The 15,964-nt window shown below is 37.6% G+C and overlaps 1 protein-coding gene across 43 annotated transcripts in view; it reads right to left on the bottom strand.

Moving 5' to 3' along the window:
• Nucleotides 1-15,964, bottom strand: part of NAV3 (neuron navigator 3) — a 555,833-nt gene that overhangs the window by 63,031 nt on the left and 476,838 nt on the right. For all 43 annotated transcript variants that reach the window (XM_080604524.1, XM_080604504.1, XM_080604505.1 and 40 more), the window contains 2 exons: nucleotides 5,179-5,317; nucleotides 942-1,218 (listed from right to left, as the gene is read on the bottom strand). In XM_080604524.1, the coding sequence (XP_080460650.1) occupies nucleotides 942-1,218; nucleotides 5,179-5,317 (416 nt within the window). The remainder of the gene's footprint in view (nucleotides 1-941; nucleotides 1,219-5,178; nucleotides 5,318-15,964) is intronic.

Below are 15,964 nucleotides of genomic sequence, written 5' to 3'. Positions count from 1 at the left end.
AGGCTTCAGTTCTGACGTGCACACTGGCTGCTCATCTTCAACAAAACAGAAGACCTGGGAAACTTAGCTTGGCTTTGGCAACCCTTGTAGGATCTCTTCTTTTAATTGCCATTATGGGGTGTAACTACTGCAACCATATGAACACTGACCGCTGCAATGATCCCTGGAGATCTCTCAGACCAGAGACTGACCAATATTTAGTAGTTCCAAATTGCAAAGAAACAAAAGTGACTTACAAAGGGAGGAGCTCCTGGTCAGTAACTGTTACAACCAGGTGTTAATACACACTCATGAAGTGTTTTGTCAGACCAAAAAAAAAAAAAAAGCGCTAGAAAATGTCCTACAAAGGACTGATATTGTCCTAGTAAAATTATGGATTAGAAGGTCTTAAGAACAATGGCTTCCACTAACTTCGGACTTTTGCTGCCAAAGTAGATTACAAGAGTGACTGTCACTTCTGAGAAGCCTTTCAGAAAGTAAGAAACCATTTAGTACTAAATAAAGTTTACAAAAAAACATATATTTTTACAGATTTTATTTCTTAAAAATGGACTATAAAATACCTACGGTATGTGGAACATGAATCCAAAAATTCTTTTAAGAATTCCATAATAGATGTTGATGTACTTATATGATAAGAAAACAAAATGTAATCACAGTTTATGCTATAGATACATTTGTGTTTAATTAATAAATTATTGGTATGCAGTGTAGTAAAAAAGTGGTTATAAAGATGAATAATTTAGTACATTCTGGGAATCTTGGCTTGGAATCATTTGTGAGAATAAATATCAATATGCTTATGGTTCCTCATGTCTGTCACACACTTACAATATCCATTAGTTATTTTTAACCCTGTAAAGATTTCTTGCAGTTTATAAATGAAGTCAAAGTTTAAAGCTTAATTTTTGACACAGCAAACTGAACTACATGTTTCCTACCCGGGGTCTTGAGAGCACTGGTTCCTGCTTTGTGTCTGGACTGAGTTGCTCCCACTTGTGCAGTCATGCCTCTCCTCCAGGATCCAGTCTGTGAAACAGAGAGGGATGCTTTCTGACCCCCCTTCTCTGACTCTTCAGACAGCCCTGAGGGAAGACCTTTCCACTTGCCACTGCTGTCTATGCTGCTGTCAAAATCTTCCTCTGGTTTCTTCAGCTCTTCAGTGCTGCCCCAAGTTTCACTGTCTGTAACTGAGCGCTTCTCTGAGTCTGTCTTCAGCTAGAAGAGATTTGCATGAGAAGTGGTCAGTCTCAGCATCTTCAATACTCGCTGCTTTCTTAAGTCTCAGGAAGGAAGGAGAATAAGCACATTGATTTATTTGTACTGAGGGAAATGGAAACTTCCCATCTAAAATGTTAGCATCTTGGTCACAAAAATTTTAAAACTCCTACTTTGGGAAGATATTTTCCTTTTTATTTTCAGAAGATTTCTACTCTTCCCTTCATAGCTAAGCTGCAATGAAGTAAAACATAACTTATTCTAATCATCAGCAGAAATACCCTATTGTTTGTAACCCCCCTGTGAATTTCACAAGTGAGTCACTGTGCTGAGAGGTTGTACTAAAAGTTTCAGTGTGGAAACTCCTAAATATATTACTAAAATCACCACAGTCTGGTTTCTTGCTTTTACCTACCCAAACCTTCCACTGACCAGATTAGAACTATTGCTCCAGCAGCACCGATTATGTTGTGCCACTACTGAAAAATGAAAACATCACCAAAATGATCAGTGCTGCAGTAAATGTCTTTTTTACTGGTTTGTCTCCACTAAAACCAGTCGTTCTGAACAAGAAAGTGGCTCTAGCTGCTAGAAGAGCAGCTTTTATAAGTGCTACCCCACCAGCAGGATGAAGGTAACCAGCTGGGGTCACGCTCACTCAGAGACTCAGTCCCATGTGGAGGATGCCCGGGGGGGACCTAACTCCCCTGTGGTATCTGCTTTCCCACAGCCCGTGCTGATAAGGGTGTGCTGCAAGGAACAGCTCAGCAAGACAGGGCAACATACCTTAAATAGATATGTTAAATATCTAAAATGTGGCTTAAATAGAAATACTAGAGACTGATCCTACCTTTTGTGTTGGATAAGACTTGCAGTCTCTGTGCTGACAGGCTGTTTGTTGCAACCTTTCCTCCTCTGTTTTCCTGCAGCCTCCTTACCTCAAACTCAAGCCTCATCTGCCATCATCTCACCAGCCCTGTTCCCCTCTTTCCTCTTTCTTCCATTGTCTTTTCATTTAGTTTACTTACTCCTCTTTAACAATAACAAGTGGTGCCCCAGTCAGGTACTGCTCATTACTTTTGTCTGATGTAAGGAGAGCCCTGTCCCCATACAGACACCCTAAGCAGGTCTACAAACTGAATCTTGTTCAGAGGAAAGCTATTTATTATTCTGTGTTGCCACGACTCCTCCACAGAGACCCCTCTGTGGTTGCTTCCTAGGCACTGCTGTCATAAGTAGGATTAATACTGATTAGATGATGGATGGAATAATCAGTTGCTGTCATTTGTGGCATACAAACTGCAAAGGCTCTCTATACTCTCAAAATTTCATATGTGCTTTGGGGAGGCTTGCACAGATTTTGGGTAAGGATTGGTGGGAAAAGAGCCTAAGAAAACATCTACATATATATCACAGGGTCCTTCAGATGAGAGTTTTCATTGCTTCTATTGTTACAACACATGTAATGTTCCCATAAATGAATGGTTATAAACATATAGTTATGCATTTTTTTAAAGCATCATTTAAAACTGCATCATCTCCAGAAATGACAAGTACAAGACTTTTTAAAAGCCTCTCTTCACCATTATTCAGCCCAAAAAGCAATGTTAATCCTGTTTTAGTATGTAAACAGTAACAAAATATGCAATTTATGCTTCAGGATACAGCCAGCCTGCACTGCTATGATCACTTGAAAGGACTGCAAAAGGGAGCTCTGTGTTGCAAGATTATGTCCTACACCTGGAGAGCAGCTGGCAAAATCCTTATATATTGTGGTCATCCAGCTTCTGGCTGAGATTCCAGCTAGTATGGAATACTCTGCTTTCTGATTAATCTGCTTGATGTGAAAACTAATAAAAGTCTGTTCATAGCTGTCATAACATAACGCAGCTCTGGCAAAAGAAAGCAGTATTTGAACATGTGCTGTATCTCTGTTTATCACAGAACAAATTGCAAATATTATCAGGTTGAGTATTTGGAACATGAGATCACTCAAATGGAAAACACAGAAAGAGTTAAATAGTCAGCCTGAGATTTCCCATGTGGTGATGGTGATGATGTGATGATGCAGTGGAACAAGTAAGCCAGCTGGTCAGCTGGCCATCACCATTGACATGAAAGGGAAGAGGCAGATCTCCAGTTTAGAAACCATGGGAGACCCTGATAGACTGGCAAAGGCAATGGTAGGAGCTGAAGAATGCTGGCACTTGCGTGAGTATCACTGCACAAGTACATCGTCCTGGAACTCATCTTGGAGCTTCTATTGCAGGTTAAAGTAATTTTCCTTCCCAAAGTGACTCCTCCATTGTCTGGAGGAAATTATAAAGATGTGTTTTTCTCATATTGACATATTCTGACATAATTTACATCTACAAAACAGTTCTCTGAACTTCTGGCACTGCCTGCCTGCAGGAGTCTAAATGGAATTTAGGTTGGCAGTCTTGAATCCTGGATATATGACATCAAATCACTGAAGGCACAAACTCTTCCCCTATGCTGAGTTTTCAGTCTTGAAATTCCTTGAGTATAAACTGAAGATGCCATGGCAGAGAATACTTTTCTACTGGGACTCTTTTCTTTTTCTTTCTTTATTTTTCATAAACTGAGTCTTGTAAGCAGTCTACATCATCATTTTCATCACTTTCAGTTTAGAGGGGAGCTGGGAAGAAATATAGGGATGCCTGGCACAAGGGGCAGGAATCTATCTAAGGGACATTATCCATCTATTTACCTATCTATCTATTCATCCATCCATCTTTCTATCTGTCTACACACATATACAATATATATTACATATATGGCTGGTGGTTCTACTCTTCTCAGAACTCTATTTTGATACTGTGCAGACCTTGGACTAAAACACTTGGATCAGTGTTCATGATTTGAAAGGGAAAAAAATTATGAATCAGTAGTGTCACAGACAATAGGTCATGGGAACATTTTCATTTGTAGTGTTTGCAACAGGAAACCAATCTGTTAAACTTTAAGTGATATTAAAGCACTTAGTATTTGATTTGTGGGGTTATGGAAAATATGATTAGACAAGACTTCAGGAGGTGTGTCAGTCCATGTTCCTTTTTAAAAGACAGGTTAACAGCCACAGACGGGCTGAAATATATTTTTAAGTAAGCAAGTCCATACTACAAGAGCTACAACTCTATATGGGTATGCACAACACCATCTGGAGTCTTTAGCCTGGAATTCCTGCAGAACCAAGCAAACCCAGCAGAAGGATGGGGTTCTATTATTTATTTATTTATTTAGTTAGTTATTATGGCAGGCAACCTCAATGAAAGCAAATTATAGATGACATTCCCATAGGCCATTTCCATTCTTGCACCGAACTGGGGAGAGGAAGCTCTACAAAATATGGACTCCCCACTTCTGGCTTTTATCTCCCAGTGGAGAAAATAGGGAAAGGACAGTACAACCTATGCAGTTTGTCTCTGATACGTGTCAGATCATGAAAAATGAAAACTATTTCACTTTAAGTTGTGCTGTCTGTTGCAAAAGATATTCACTTCAAATGCAATGAAGTGAGTTGAAATGCACTCATCACAGATTCAGTAATGGTGTGGGTTTTTTGGTGCTAAGGTGCACTGGGGACTCTCCCAGGACAGGCAGGGCAGGGTCTTGCCAGCTGGGGCCCATCCTACAGCTTTCATGAGTGGAACAAGCCCTGGCTGGCTAGATCCTGCCCTGTCTGCCCTCAGCAAGGGAGCAGAGCAGGCCAGGGAAACTGGGACATCAGCCCACAGGTCAGGGTTGGTTCCTACTCAGAGCTTCTCACCTATAACTGTAATAGAGGAGATTATAAAATATGAATATTTCATTTGTTTTGGAATATTGTTTCTAAAGCTTTTTTTCTTTTTTTTCTCTTTTTTTTTTCCTCTTATTTTTTTCCTGTCATCCCACATGCTTGTGTGTTGTTGCAAGAAATGGCAATGGAAAGCTACTTACCTGGGCATGAGCATTCTTTCTTGAAGAGGCAGTTATATTGGAATAAGAGCTGACAGATGAGGTGGTGTTCAAATCATCTGTGCTGAGGTTGTCAAGAGTGTCACTGAGGCCACTACTTACTGAGCTGCTGTCATCCCAGCTGCAGAGAAAGAAGCACATCGACTTTACATACTGTGTGTCAATAGGAAGAAAGTGTCAAAATCTATAGACACAATTATTTATTCTTCAAGAGGTTAACCAGAAAATTTTCAGTACTATTTCCCAATGTATGGTGAATATTAGTTTTCAGACTTTTAAATTAATTATTCACTCACTGACAAGCAGTTGCCTGTTCAATTAATGAAAGACCCAGTTGTCTTTTAAAAATTTAACATCAGCTCTAAGCAAGCAGTAGTGTAAGTCATTAAAAAAGGTTGTTTCATGCTTCATTGCAATCACATTCAGTACACTGGCAGGGAAATCCAGCAAACCTACCTGGTATTGCTAGCCAAAGCATTATTAATAGGTTGGAAAACACCTGATGGATTTCCAAGCTACAGAAAAATAAAAGGGAGCATTTCTTCTGCAGCCTAATCAACTGTCAGTAGGAAGCCAGTATTTCCAAAAGTTTTATTTTCTTGTCTTAAGCCTTTGTCTCATGGGTGCAATGTCATCAAAATAGGATCCCTGACAGTACAGTCGCCAGGGTTGACAGAGAACACGTTATACATCTCTCAAGAAACACAGGCTGTCAACTCTTCTGCTTTGGCAGATTGAGGCAGAGGATGTAAATGAGAGAAAAGCTACTCTTACAGAAATGTCATCTACCTAGTCTCACAAAAGCATTGTTTTTTCCATGGAAGTGAAGTTGAAGTTGATCAGTGTTTCTCCATAGTGTTACATTACGACTCTTAGTTTATTGCAATATAAATCATTATAGCAGTATACTTATAACACAAGAGAGAGAACACCTTGTTCTGCTGTAACCTACGTCATGGGCCACCTTTGAGGTCAGATTCTGCGATTCCCTCCTTAAAACTAAAATTCAGTCCTACAGTCTGGTTAAAGCTGAGTACTATTACTACCAGTTGCTCAGAGCAAGCTAGGAAAATATCTGTGAATATTGTTTTGTGAGGTTAAATTCACTTGTTCATGTAAGGCCTAACAGCAGTGACAGAGAACTGCATGCTACAAAATGTGTGCTGTGCTGCACCAGAAAGTTCAGTGCACTAGTCTTGTATCATAGCAACTGCAGCAAGCATTACTTTGGTTTTGTGAACGGTAGAAAATCACATTACAAGCCACTCCAGTGACAAGGTAAATGTATTTCAGAGGGCAAGAATTTATTACAGTGCTGCGCTTTCCTCTGTTGAGTACAATGACTAGAAATAAATACAACTTCTGCAACATTGCTAGGTAATATACATACAAGTGATTTTAAAATGCAATTTCATATCTAAGCAATTACAATATCAAACCTTATGCACCCCACATGCACCTAAGAACCCTCTCTCATTCACTAGTTACTTATACTGTCCACATTTTTCACTGTCTAATGTGATATGGAATTTCAGTGATGCTAAATGCCAGATTCAAATGGTATGCACCACAAAAGAATATACCTTGTATAACTATTAAGACCAAGAACCTTGAAGACCGATAAGAAAATAGATATTTTGAAATGCAGGTTGGTTTTAGAAAAGATAATATGCCTTCATTAATAAAATAAAAAGGAAACAATCATAAGCCAAATCCTATGTATTGGGCACTTGCACAAGCAACATGAACTTCTAATGTATGACATTCATGTTGATTAATACTTGACCATCAGTTTCCTGAGTCTAAGGCCCTGGGAACAAAGATCAACATTTAATTCTGTTTGCACATATTCACTATTTTATTTTATTGTTTGCTACTTCATTTATGCTCATTTTTCTCAGTAAGAAGATTCAAATTTTCTAAATTCTGAAATAGTTCATCTGAGTCATAAAATATAAACATGACATTTGTTCTCTACAACTGAAGTTGCCAGACAAAAATGACTATGAATCCATTCTATTATATCTTCTCTGTTGTGTTTCACACTCATCACACCTCACTCACCAGTGGCTTATTAGTAGGTTCTGGCAACACTCATGGCCATCTTGTAAGATACGTAGAAGATTACTTTGACACTTCCACCACTGACCTTTCAGAGCCATAACTATATTTGTCTGTAATTTTTTCTCTGATGATAAGTGGTCAAAATGTTTTCTAAATTTGAGGACTTTCATCCCCTCAGATTTCTAATAATTTATATATTTAATACAAATGCATAATAATACAGTATGCCTGTAAAAATGAGAATATCCCAAATTGCTTTCTTTTCTGTATGTCATTTTTCTAAGGACTATTAGAGGGACTGATTCTTACTTGACACAATCTTTTTAATCGTCCTTTTTATAACATAAAGTAAAAAATGAAAACTACAACAAAACATATCATGAAGCAATGAAGATCATTGTATTGTGCTTACTTTAGTGCATTGTCCAGAGTTGTTTTAACGTGGTCATGCAGTTAAATCTCTTTGCTTTTGTCACACATCATTTCCACCTTTTCAGATCTCTTTTCCCATCTCTAGAGAGTATAGTTGCTATCAGATGAGATAATATATTTTCTGAATAATGAAGATGCCTCATTTATAATTTGGAACACCACATGCATATTAATTTCTCCTTTAAACTAGAAAATCTGGTAAAATTATATGTGCATCACCTTGAGATTGAAAACCCATTCTTCATAGTCTTCAGCAAATTCTCACTATAATTTTTGTTTTTGTTCCTCCTAACCCTCATCAAAACAATATTGACATTATTTATTGTCAGACTACCTAAGGGACTTAGCATAGGCTTTTAATATACTGCCTAAGATTTATCTTTTACTTACTTGTCTCTTTTTCACGCACCCTACACTGTATGACAAGTAAGGTTACCACTGCAGTTTATTAATGCCTGATGCCATTTCCCTTTATCAAAACACATTTTAGCTACTTAGAACTTGGGCAAAATCTGTTTTCTGTTATTGTTGGGTATTAGCCTTGCGTTGATTTATTTAAAAAACGTTGTCAGCAAATGCAGTTTTGCTACCTAGGAGACTGAGGCTAAGAGAAAAATGCCTTGTTTTGACAAGTTCTGGAAACCTTTTCTTTGAGAAACCCTTGGATCTCAAGAGGAACTGGAGAAGAGCCTTGAAATTTAGCAAGCCATAATCTTCACATCAAGGATGTACCTTTTGTTGTTTCTGGGAGGAATCGTCTCAAATCTGGCTAATATCTCTTCAAAATCACTCTTTGCATATTCCTGGCAGAGACTTTCCAGCATTTTTTCAGCTAATAGCCCAAAGCCTCTACTCCACCTAGACACGTGGTAGCTCAGCTCAGCTCAGCTCAGCTCAGCTCAGCTCACCTCAACCTGCTGTGAGCTGCTGAGGTCCAGGGTTCTAATCAGCAAACTGAGAGCAAGCCAGTAATCCAGCAGCCACTGCTCTCATTGTGAATGCGTGTAACAGTTTATGATAACATAACCACATCCTATTTTTTGTTCTCTAGAAATGCTTCATTAATTTAGTGCTCATAAGAGGTCCTCTCTGTGAACTTAAAATCCAATTTTCACACACTGAAGTACATGAACCAAATAAGGAATATTTTATATGGGATAAGACACTATTTTACACAACAGGTGGATAAGCAACAGATCTCCAGGGCAAAGAAGCAATGACACAATCCAGAAAATACTTTATTTTACCCTACATAATGAAGGCCCGCAGAAACCTGCAACAATTTTTTCTGGATGTTTTCAGTGATGGCTGAAAGTACAAAATGCAATTAGGTAGGAGATGAATACTGAAGGTAATGATAAGAAGTAGTAGTACTTACAAACTGTTAGCTCCATGGATACATAAAACTATTCTCCTTTTACAGTACTTGTTGTAGAAAATCAAAGCAGTCTCTTAATTGCAGACAAGACACGGTGGAGGGCACAACCACAATGATTGTTCCTTCCACCCTTCCCGTTTCTATTTTCAGCACTTTCCTTAAACTTGCCCGCTCAAAGAAGTCCACCATAATGACAAGCTGAGTCAATGCCTGGAATTTGTTTCAACAGTGGCATATTTCATTAATGTTTGAGATTGCCTCCAGTCAAAGTGGCCTCCGTGTGCAAATAAAAGAGCTTTTCACAAGCAGATCAGACATATGAAGGCAGCAAGACTCCAATCAATGTACTATCAAGTTTGCTCAAAAAGTCTAGTTTCTTCAATGCACCCAGCCTTTGGCACAGTTCGACAAGTTGCTCACATTTTTTTCTTTGGTTCATTACTGATTTTTGCAAGCAGAAGCAGGAGCTGCTGCTTGTTGAATACAGCTCTAGAAAAACAAAACAAAACAAAACAAAACAAAACCCTTTTCTCTTAAAGCATTCATTTAAGCCAAAAAAATGCTATCTCTAGGGAGGTTTGTAACTCTGAATGAAAAATAACACTTTATTAGTCACGTGCTTTGTACTGCATATAAAGGACTTTAGAGCACAATACTAGACCTAAGATCCTGGCATGTGTTCCTTAGGAATGAGAAATCCTTAGTCACATACTTGCTAATGCAAGAGGAATTCACATTACCTCAGAGACCTATGTAGAGGCCATAATATATGGATATGGGATCCAGGGACTCTGAACAAACACATTTAGCAAAACTACCTCTACTTGATTTTTAGAGCAACTCTGTGCTTTCAAAACGTGGCAGAAGGCCTTTAAACACTTCTAAATTGTTCATTATCACAGTTGGTATAAGTAAAACAGTGCCCATGTGTATTTCTGCAGTTGGGGGAAATGATCTTAGAGGATAAATCAAAGATCTGAGACCGTGATAGAAAGGTATAACTCAGGAATAAAAGGAAACTTAATTCCTGAGTTTAGAGTGTTTCCATTTGTGTTTGAGGATATATGAATCCACACTAAGAGAGACTGAGGATGAGCAACAGAGTATGAAAGAGTACAACACTGTATAAGAGAGACATAGATCTACTGGAAAGTCCAATGGACAACACCAAAGATGATGAAGTGACTGCAGCATCTCTCCTATAAGGAAAGGATGAGAGAGCTGGAACTGTTCAGCCTGGAGGAAGGGAGGCTCAGGGGGCATCTTACCAATGTGTATAGATTTCTGAAGAAAGGGTGAAAAGGGGACAGATCTGGGCTCTTCTCAGCTGTGTTTAGCAACAGGACCTAAGACAATGGGCACAAAATGGAAGAACACAAGAAGTTCCCTCTGAATATCAGGAAGCATTTTTTTTACGTGAGGGTGCCAGATCACTGGCACAGGTTGTCCTGAGAGGTTATGGAGTCTTCTTCCTTGAAAATCTTCAAGGAACACCTTCTTCAAAAGGTGTTCTTCAAAAAGGAAAATCTTCAAGGACACCTGGACACCGTCCTGTCAGCCTGCCCTAGGTGGCCCTGCTTGCACATGCGGTTGGATCAGATTACCTCCAGAGGGCCCTTCCAATCTCAGACATTCTGTGATTTTTGTGGTTCTGTGAGCAGTGAGGTGTTATCCCCTTTCTTTGGCTACACACAGACGTCTGATTTATGTGACTGAAACCTAAGATGACGGAGGTCTCCATGCCTCTCTCTAAGAGCCACTGGATGGTTCTACACAATAAGTCATACAAACAGCATAGGTATGAGAAATGAAATATGAAAATTGCTTTCATTTGTATAGCCTACTTCTATGTTTGCCAAATGGGTTGCTAGTACACTGTTCCACTGTAGCGTCTGGGATCAGGACACCTTCACTTACACTGGATAGTTATTTAAATTAGACAACAGTGCCTTTAAAAAGAAAAAAAAAAAAGGGCAAAATCCCAAAATCTAGCCACCTGTGGAGTGAGTGGCTATCTAGAGTGTAAGATCTGTGTTACTGATGCTCAAGGTATCTACATTGCATGGGACTTAAGGAATCAAAGGTTGGCATTTTATCCACTAGTTAGTCAGATACATCCAATGGGTAAGTGGAAAAGTCTGAAAGTATATGAATGATATGACAACCCAGATGTCCAGAGAAAAAAACTTGAACTTAGTACGTTCAACTTAGTACGTTCCCTACGCTACTTGTACAAGTTTAGCCCTGCAAAAGGAAGACAGAACTCATTTACCGCCAGTCCATGCCATACACTTAAATCCATAAAGCAGGGAAAACAATGCATAAATCAGCCTTCACGACATGGAGGCGCACGTTGCTTTTCTACCATGCACCAGTAAAATGGATATTAACATGCAGTCCAGGCTGCTGCCATGAACCATCATCCTTTCTGATGCCCATATTTCAACCCATTTCAGGAGAGTAAGGCAAGATTCAGCCTAAAATAAAGATTTTATATCTACTCCCTTAATAGACTTTTGAGAAAAGAAATGATCTCTTAGCTCATTAAGAAGAAAAGATAAGAAAATAATTGGACTGTTTTACTCAAAGCAACTCCTCACTAGCATGCCAATATATCAGCTGGCAAACTTTCTCGTTCAAAGTTCAATTCATCATGAATTAATCCATTTTAAATCTTTTACTGTGAGCTCAGCTGTTCATTATTCATAAAATAGCTACACTGACCCTTCGCTGACAAATTCAAGATGGCACAGAGTTCATAAAATCAATACTTTGTTTCAAGCTACAGGCTGCCAGAGCAAAAACCCAGGCCCTGAATCAAACCAGAAACTTACTGGGGCTATAAATTTCATTATAGCTATTCTATCCTCACAGCTTAAAAAAAAATAATAATAAAAAAATGTAGCCAGTTGGACTCATACTTCACTGCCTTTTCCTCAGCAAGTGTAATGCATTACCTGCCATATCCAAACAAGGCAACCACTGAAGCGTTAATCCTGAATTACTTTGGGTTCACTGATAGAAAATAGTGTCATGTTCCTTTCAAAATGCATTTATTTAGCACATTCTAAGGAAAATTGTTTACAATTAGAAAGAATAAAAATGCATTTATGGATCTGCTTTCATGCAGCATCATTTTGGGAGGATTTTTATTTCACATTCAAAACAAATCTAGAAGATACAGTCAGAAAATTCTATCCCACCATAGCCCAAGAGCACAATTAGAGCAAAATGCATTTTTTGCAAGGTCAGTGTATTTCCATATTTCTTCTTCCAAGCATTTAATAAGTGCTTTAAGAACTAATTTGGTTTTAGAGCCTGCAGGAAGAAAAATGAATTGATGGAAGATTCATATTTCTCAGGGTAATTATATATATACCTTGTAGAACCCACAACTCAGGACCTGAATAAGTCTTTGCCAGAAATGTTGATGGTTTACTTAAGTATGATGGTGTACTTATTTCTGAATATAATGCTTAATATGACATGATAGGGACAGCAGAAAATCATTAACTAGTTCCAAATTCATAACAGAATGTATCAACAAAGGAACTTTGCAAAATGGAATTTAGGCAAGTGTTACTGCAATAAAATAATAAATATCCAACATTTAAAAAAAAAAAAAAGATTTTTTTTTTCCTGGAATGTACAGTCTTTTTTTTTCTTCTTTTCCTTTTTTTTTTTTTCATGAGGCAGATAAACAGCATCCATTTTTAATTACATTTCAAACAGCTTATGGAAAATAGTAATATAGGGCCGAAGCAAGATGTAAGGAAATAATTCTAACAAGAACTGTTGACAATATCATAACAAACGAAAGGAGAAAAGCTTTTGATGGTTTTATCTTTCCACTGCTGTGTGTTATGCTTTTAATACACTGTTTGGATCCAAGATACATTTAAATTTTTAAAATGCAGATTCAGACAAGCTAATTAACATCAATTGAATGGACATAAATAAACAATTTACAGTGCCTTTGTGATTCTTCAGAAAATATAAAAGCAACTTTATTCCTTGCTACCTAGTCAAGAAGTAAAAATGTCGTTCTTCACTTTGTATATGGTCACTTTGCATTCCCCCCCAAATCAAGACAAATGAGATCCCACAAGCATAAAGAAATATCTCATGGGATTCATATTAGTATGTGAAGGAAAATCATATCGAAACCTTAAACACCCTGAGATAAGCCCGATTTGCCATTCACCTTTGTAAACTACCAGTTACAGGTTCAGCTGGGTGGGAAAGTGCTGAGAAAAAATCAAAGATCTTTACTGAACCTTGTCTTTAAATTACATGAGGAAACCAAACAGATCCTCCTGATAATTGTTCAGAGGATTTACTCTTCCCAGTAATTATTTGGCTGATGTTAAAGTCCTGATATACTGGTAACCTCCCCTCTGTGCATAGTCTATCATGTTTAAGAATATCTGTTAGAACTATCTATCCTGGTTTTGCTGATGTACAGAATGGAGGGATTTATTTTTCTTGTTAATAATTGACTAAATTCAATTTGAAGAAAAATCACACGTAACTATGTAACTAAGAATGACGAGACATAAATATCTGTTTATTTTTTCATGATATTCATCCCATAAAACTCCATGAAATATCAACACTTAAAAACAGCAGTTTTATGCAGATTTGGTGTTGGGGCAAAGCAAGGTTGGGAATTATTTCTGGCTTGGGACGGGCATTTGTTACCCCACATAGTTCTTTGCAGAGGATGACAAGCATTACATTTTGTTTGTAATTTCTTTCTTTTAAGTAACATCTTAGTGATGGACATCTCTCTTTGTCACCTCTGTGCAGCACTCCCTGGTAGTCTTCTTTCCTACTGGCATGAGGAAAGCACAGTTGGAAATGCAACACTTCTGAAAGTATGGGGTGAATTTTACCTGGAAAGTTGGAAGCAACGGGCACCTTCCTACATTCAAGTTAATTTCCCCCTACATGTCTCAAGACAGTGACATTTTGAAAGGGTGTTGGCTTGTTAAGTTAAGCAACAAATTGTAACTGTGGGAAAAGCTTCTAGGTTGACTCCTAAAGGGGCTTTTGATCCACACAAATATTTTCAGATAAGAGGGTAAGCCTATTATCTGAAGCCTAATGGGCTTACACGCTCATAGCCAGAATTATGACAACAATCTGCCTAACAAACAACAAGGAAAGCTGAACACAAAGCTATTTCGTTTCCTGTTTTTGTTTGTCAAGCCTGTCTCTCATACTTGTTGCTCTTTTCCTGGGGTTTGCTGAGTAAAGACCCAGATTACTGCTTTAGTATGAAGGAGAAACGGACTTTCTCTTCTTTCTTTCTGCACGACCTGATTTTTAGCATTTTAGCAACAAAGACTTACACGTTCATGCTCTGTGCACATCTGGTCTTCAGGCCGTTGCTCATCACTGCTGGCTGGTCATAACTGCTGGCTGATTTTAATTAAACTTCGCAGAAAACATAACAGCTCAAAACCATTGTAGTTTGTAACTCACATGAAAACAGGGAGCCATATGAAGACAGAGAGAGTAAAAGGCTCTCTAAGAGGAAATGTGCAGGGTGAATTAATTATACCAGATGTGCACGATTCTTCACACAAAGCCAGGCTGCTTAAAATTTGCTGTTCCCAGAAAAAAAAAAAATATATATATATATATATTAATCCAGTGTAGGCATTTATTTGTTCTTAATTCTCTTTTAATAAACTGTTTCATGGAACGTTTTTACTCATTTTTGAGATTTGGAGGTTTTTTTTCTCATGATTTTTATTTCTTTCTAGCCTCTTTTTCCTCCATGAAGGTCAGGCTGCTGTGTTCAGAAAACATAGATTCCAGAAGTAAGATTCTTATTTGCAGATGTTCAGTCACCTCAGCATTTATTTGATATTGTTTCCATTCCCCAATTGTTTAAGATTTTCTCTCTCTGCAGTAAAGTTCTGTTAGGGCATCCAGGTTGTTGAAATTGGTTAGCTTTAGATAAATTTTATTTGAAGAGTTTAATGTTATCTTTAATTCTGTCACATGCCAGACTTTTGCATCAATTTTAAATATTATTCAGTTGTGCCTCATGTTATATTGTCACCTTTCACATGATCATTAACAGCAGCCATTGATCCATAATATCTTTTCTGCTCTGAGATCACAGTTGGGATCAATTCTATCTCTGAAAATTTCCAAACATACATATTTTTTATAAATATGTGAGCGATACCCAATATTTGTTGGTCTCTTAAAAAGTTCCTCTTAAAAAGTTCCTGTGCCATGTGCTTGTCATCTTGCCAATGAGATTAGAGGGAGCTCATTTATGGAACAATTACCTCAGGATTCAACCTAATCTCTATCCAATTTTTAGGAGTCTGGAGAAGAGAGGGTTGTAGGAAGTGAGCTGCAGATCAGGCTTCTGGAACTTGACAGGGCAAAATATCATTGGTGTATTTAGATAAAGAGCTAGCTGGAAATTTCTAATCAAAACATATTTGATAAAGTACTGCTATGCTAATAGAAATAGAAACATTTCACAATATTTAAAAAAGCCAGATTTGCTCAATTTTGATTGAGGAACTCATTTCGAAATTTCACTCTGTACTTACATTATATTAGTCAGAAATAGTACATCTTTTTCACTGAGAAAACAGGTATAGTAGGAGACTGCAAAAATTATTTTCATATCTTAGATTTCAGATGTTTCAATTTATTTTACTGATGTTCCAAATCATTATGGAAAACTTCACTTAACACTGAACAAAACCACCCTTTTCTAAATTCATTTTCAGTGAAATATTTTACCTTATACTTGTCATAGGAAAAAAAGTATAGCTATGAAAATAATGTAGAACATAAAAACAGATGCTTGAAATAAAACTTTAAAAAGATATATATATTTTTCTTAAATCAAACATATTT

This window comes from Anser brachyrhynchus (assembly GCF_964034855.1).
Source record: "Anser brachyrhynchus genome assembly, chromosome: 1".
NCBI lineage: Eukaryota > Metazoa > Chordata > Aves > Anseriformes > Anatidae > Anser > Anser brachyrhynchus.
Note: the sequence above shows the minus strand (reverse complement) of the source record. Positions and strands in the feature narration are given on the sequence as shown.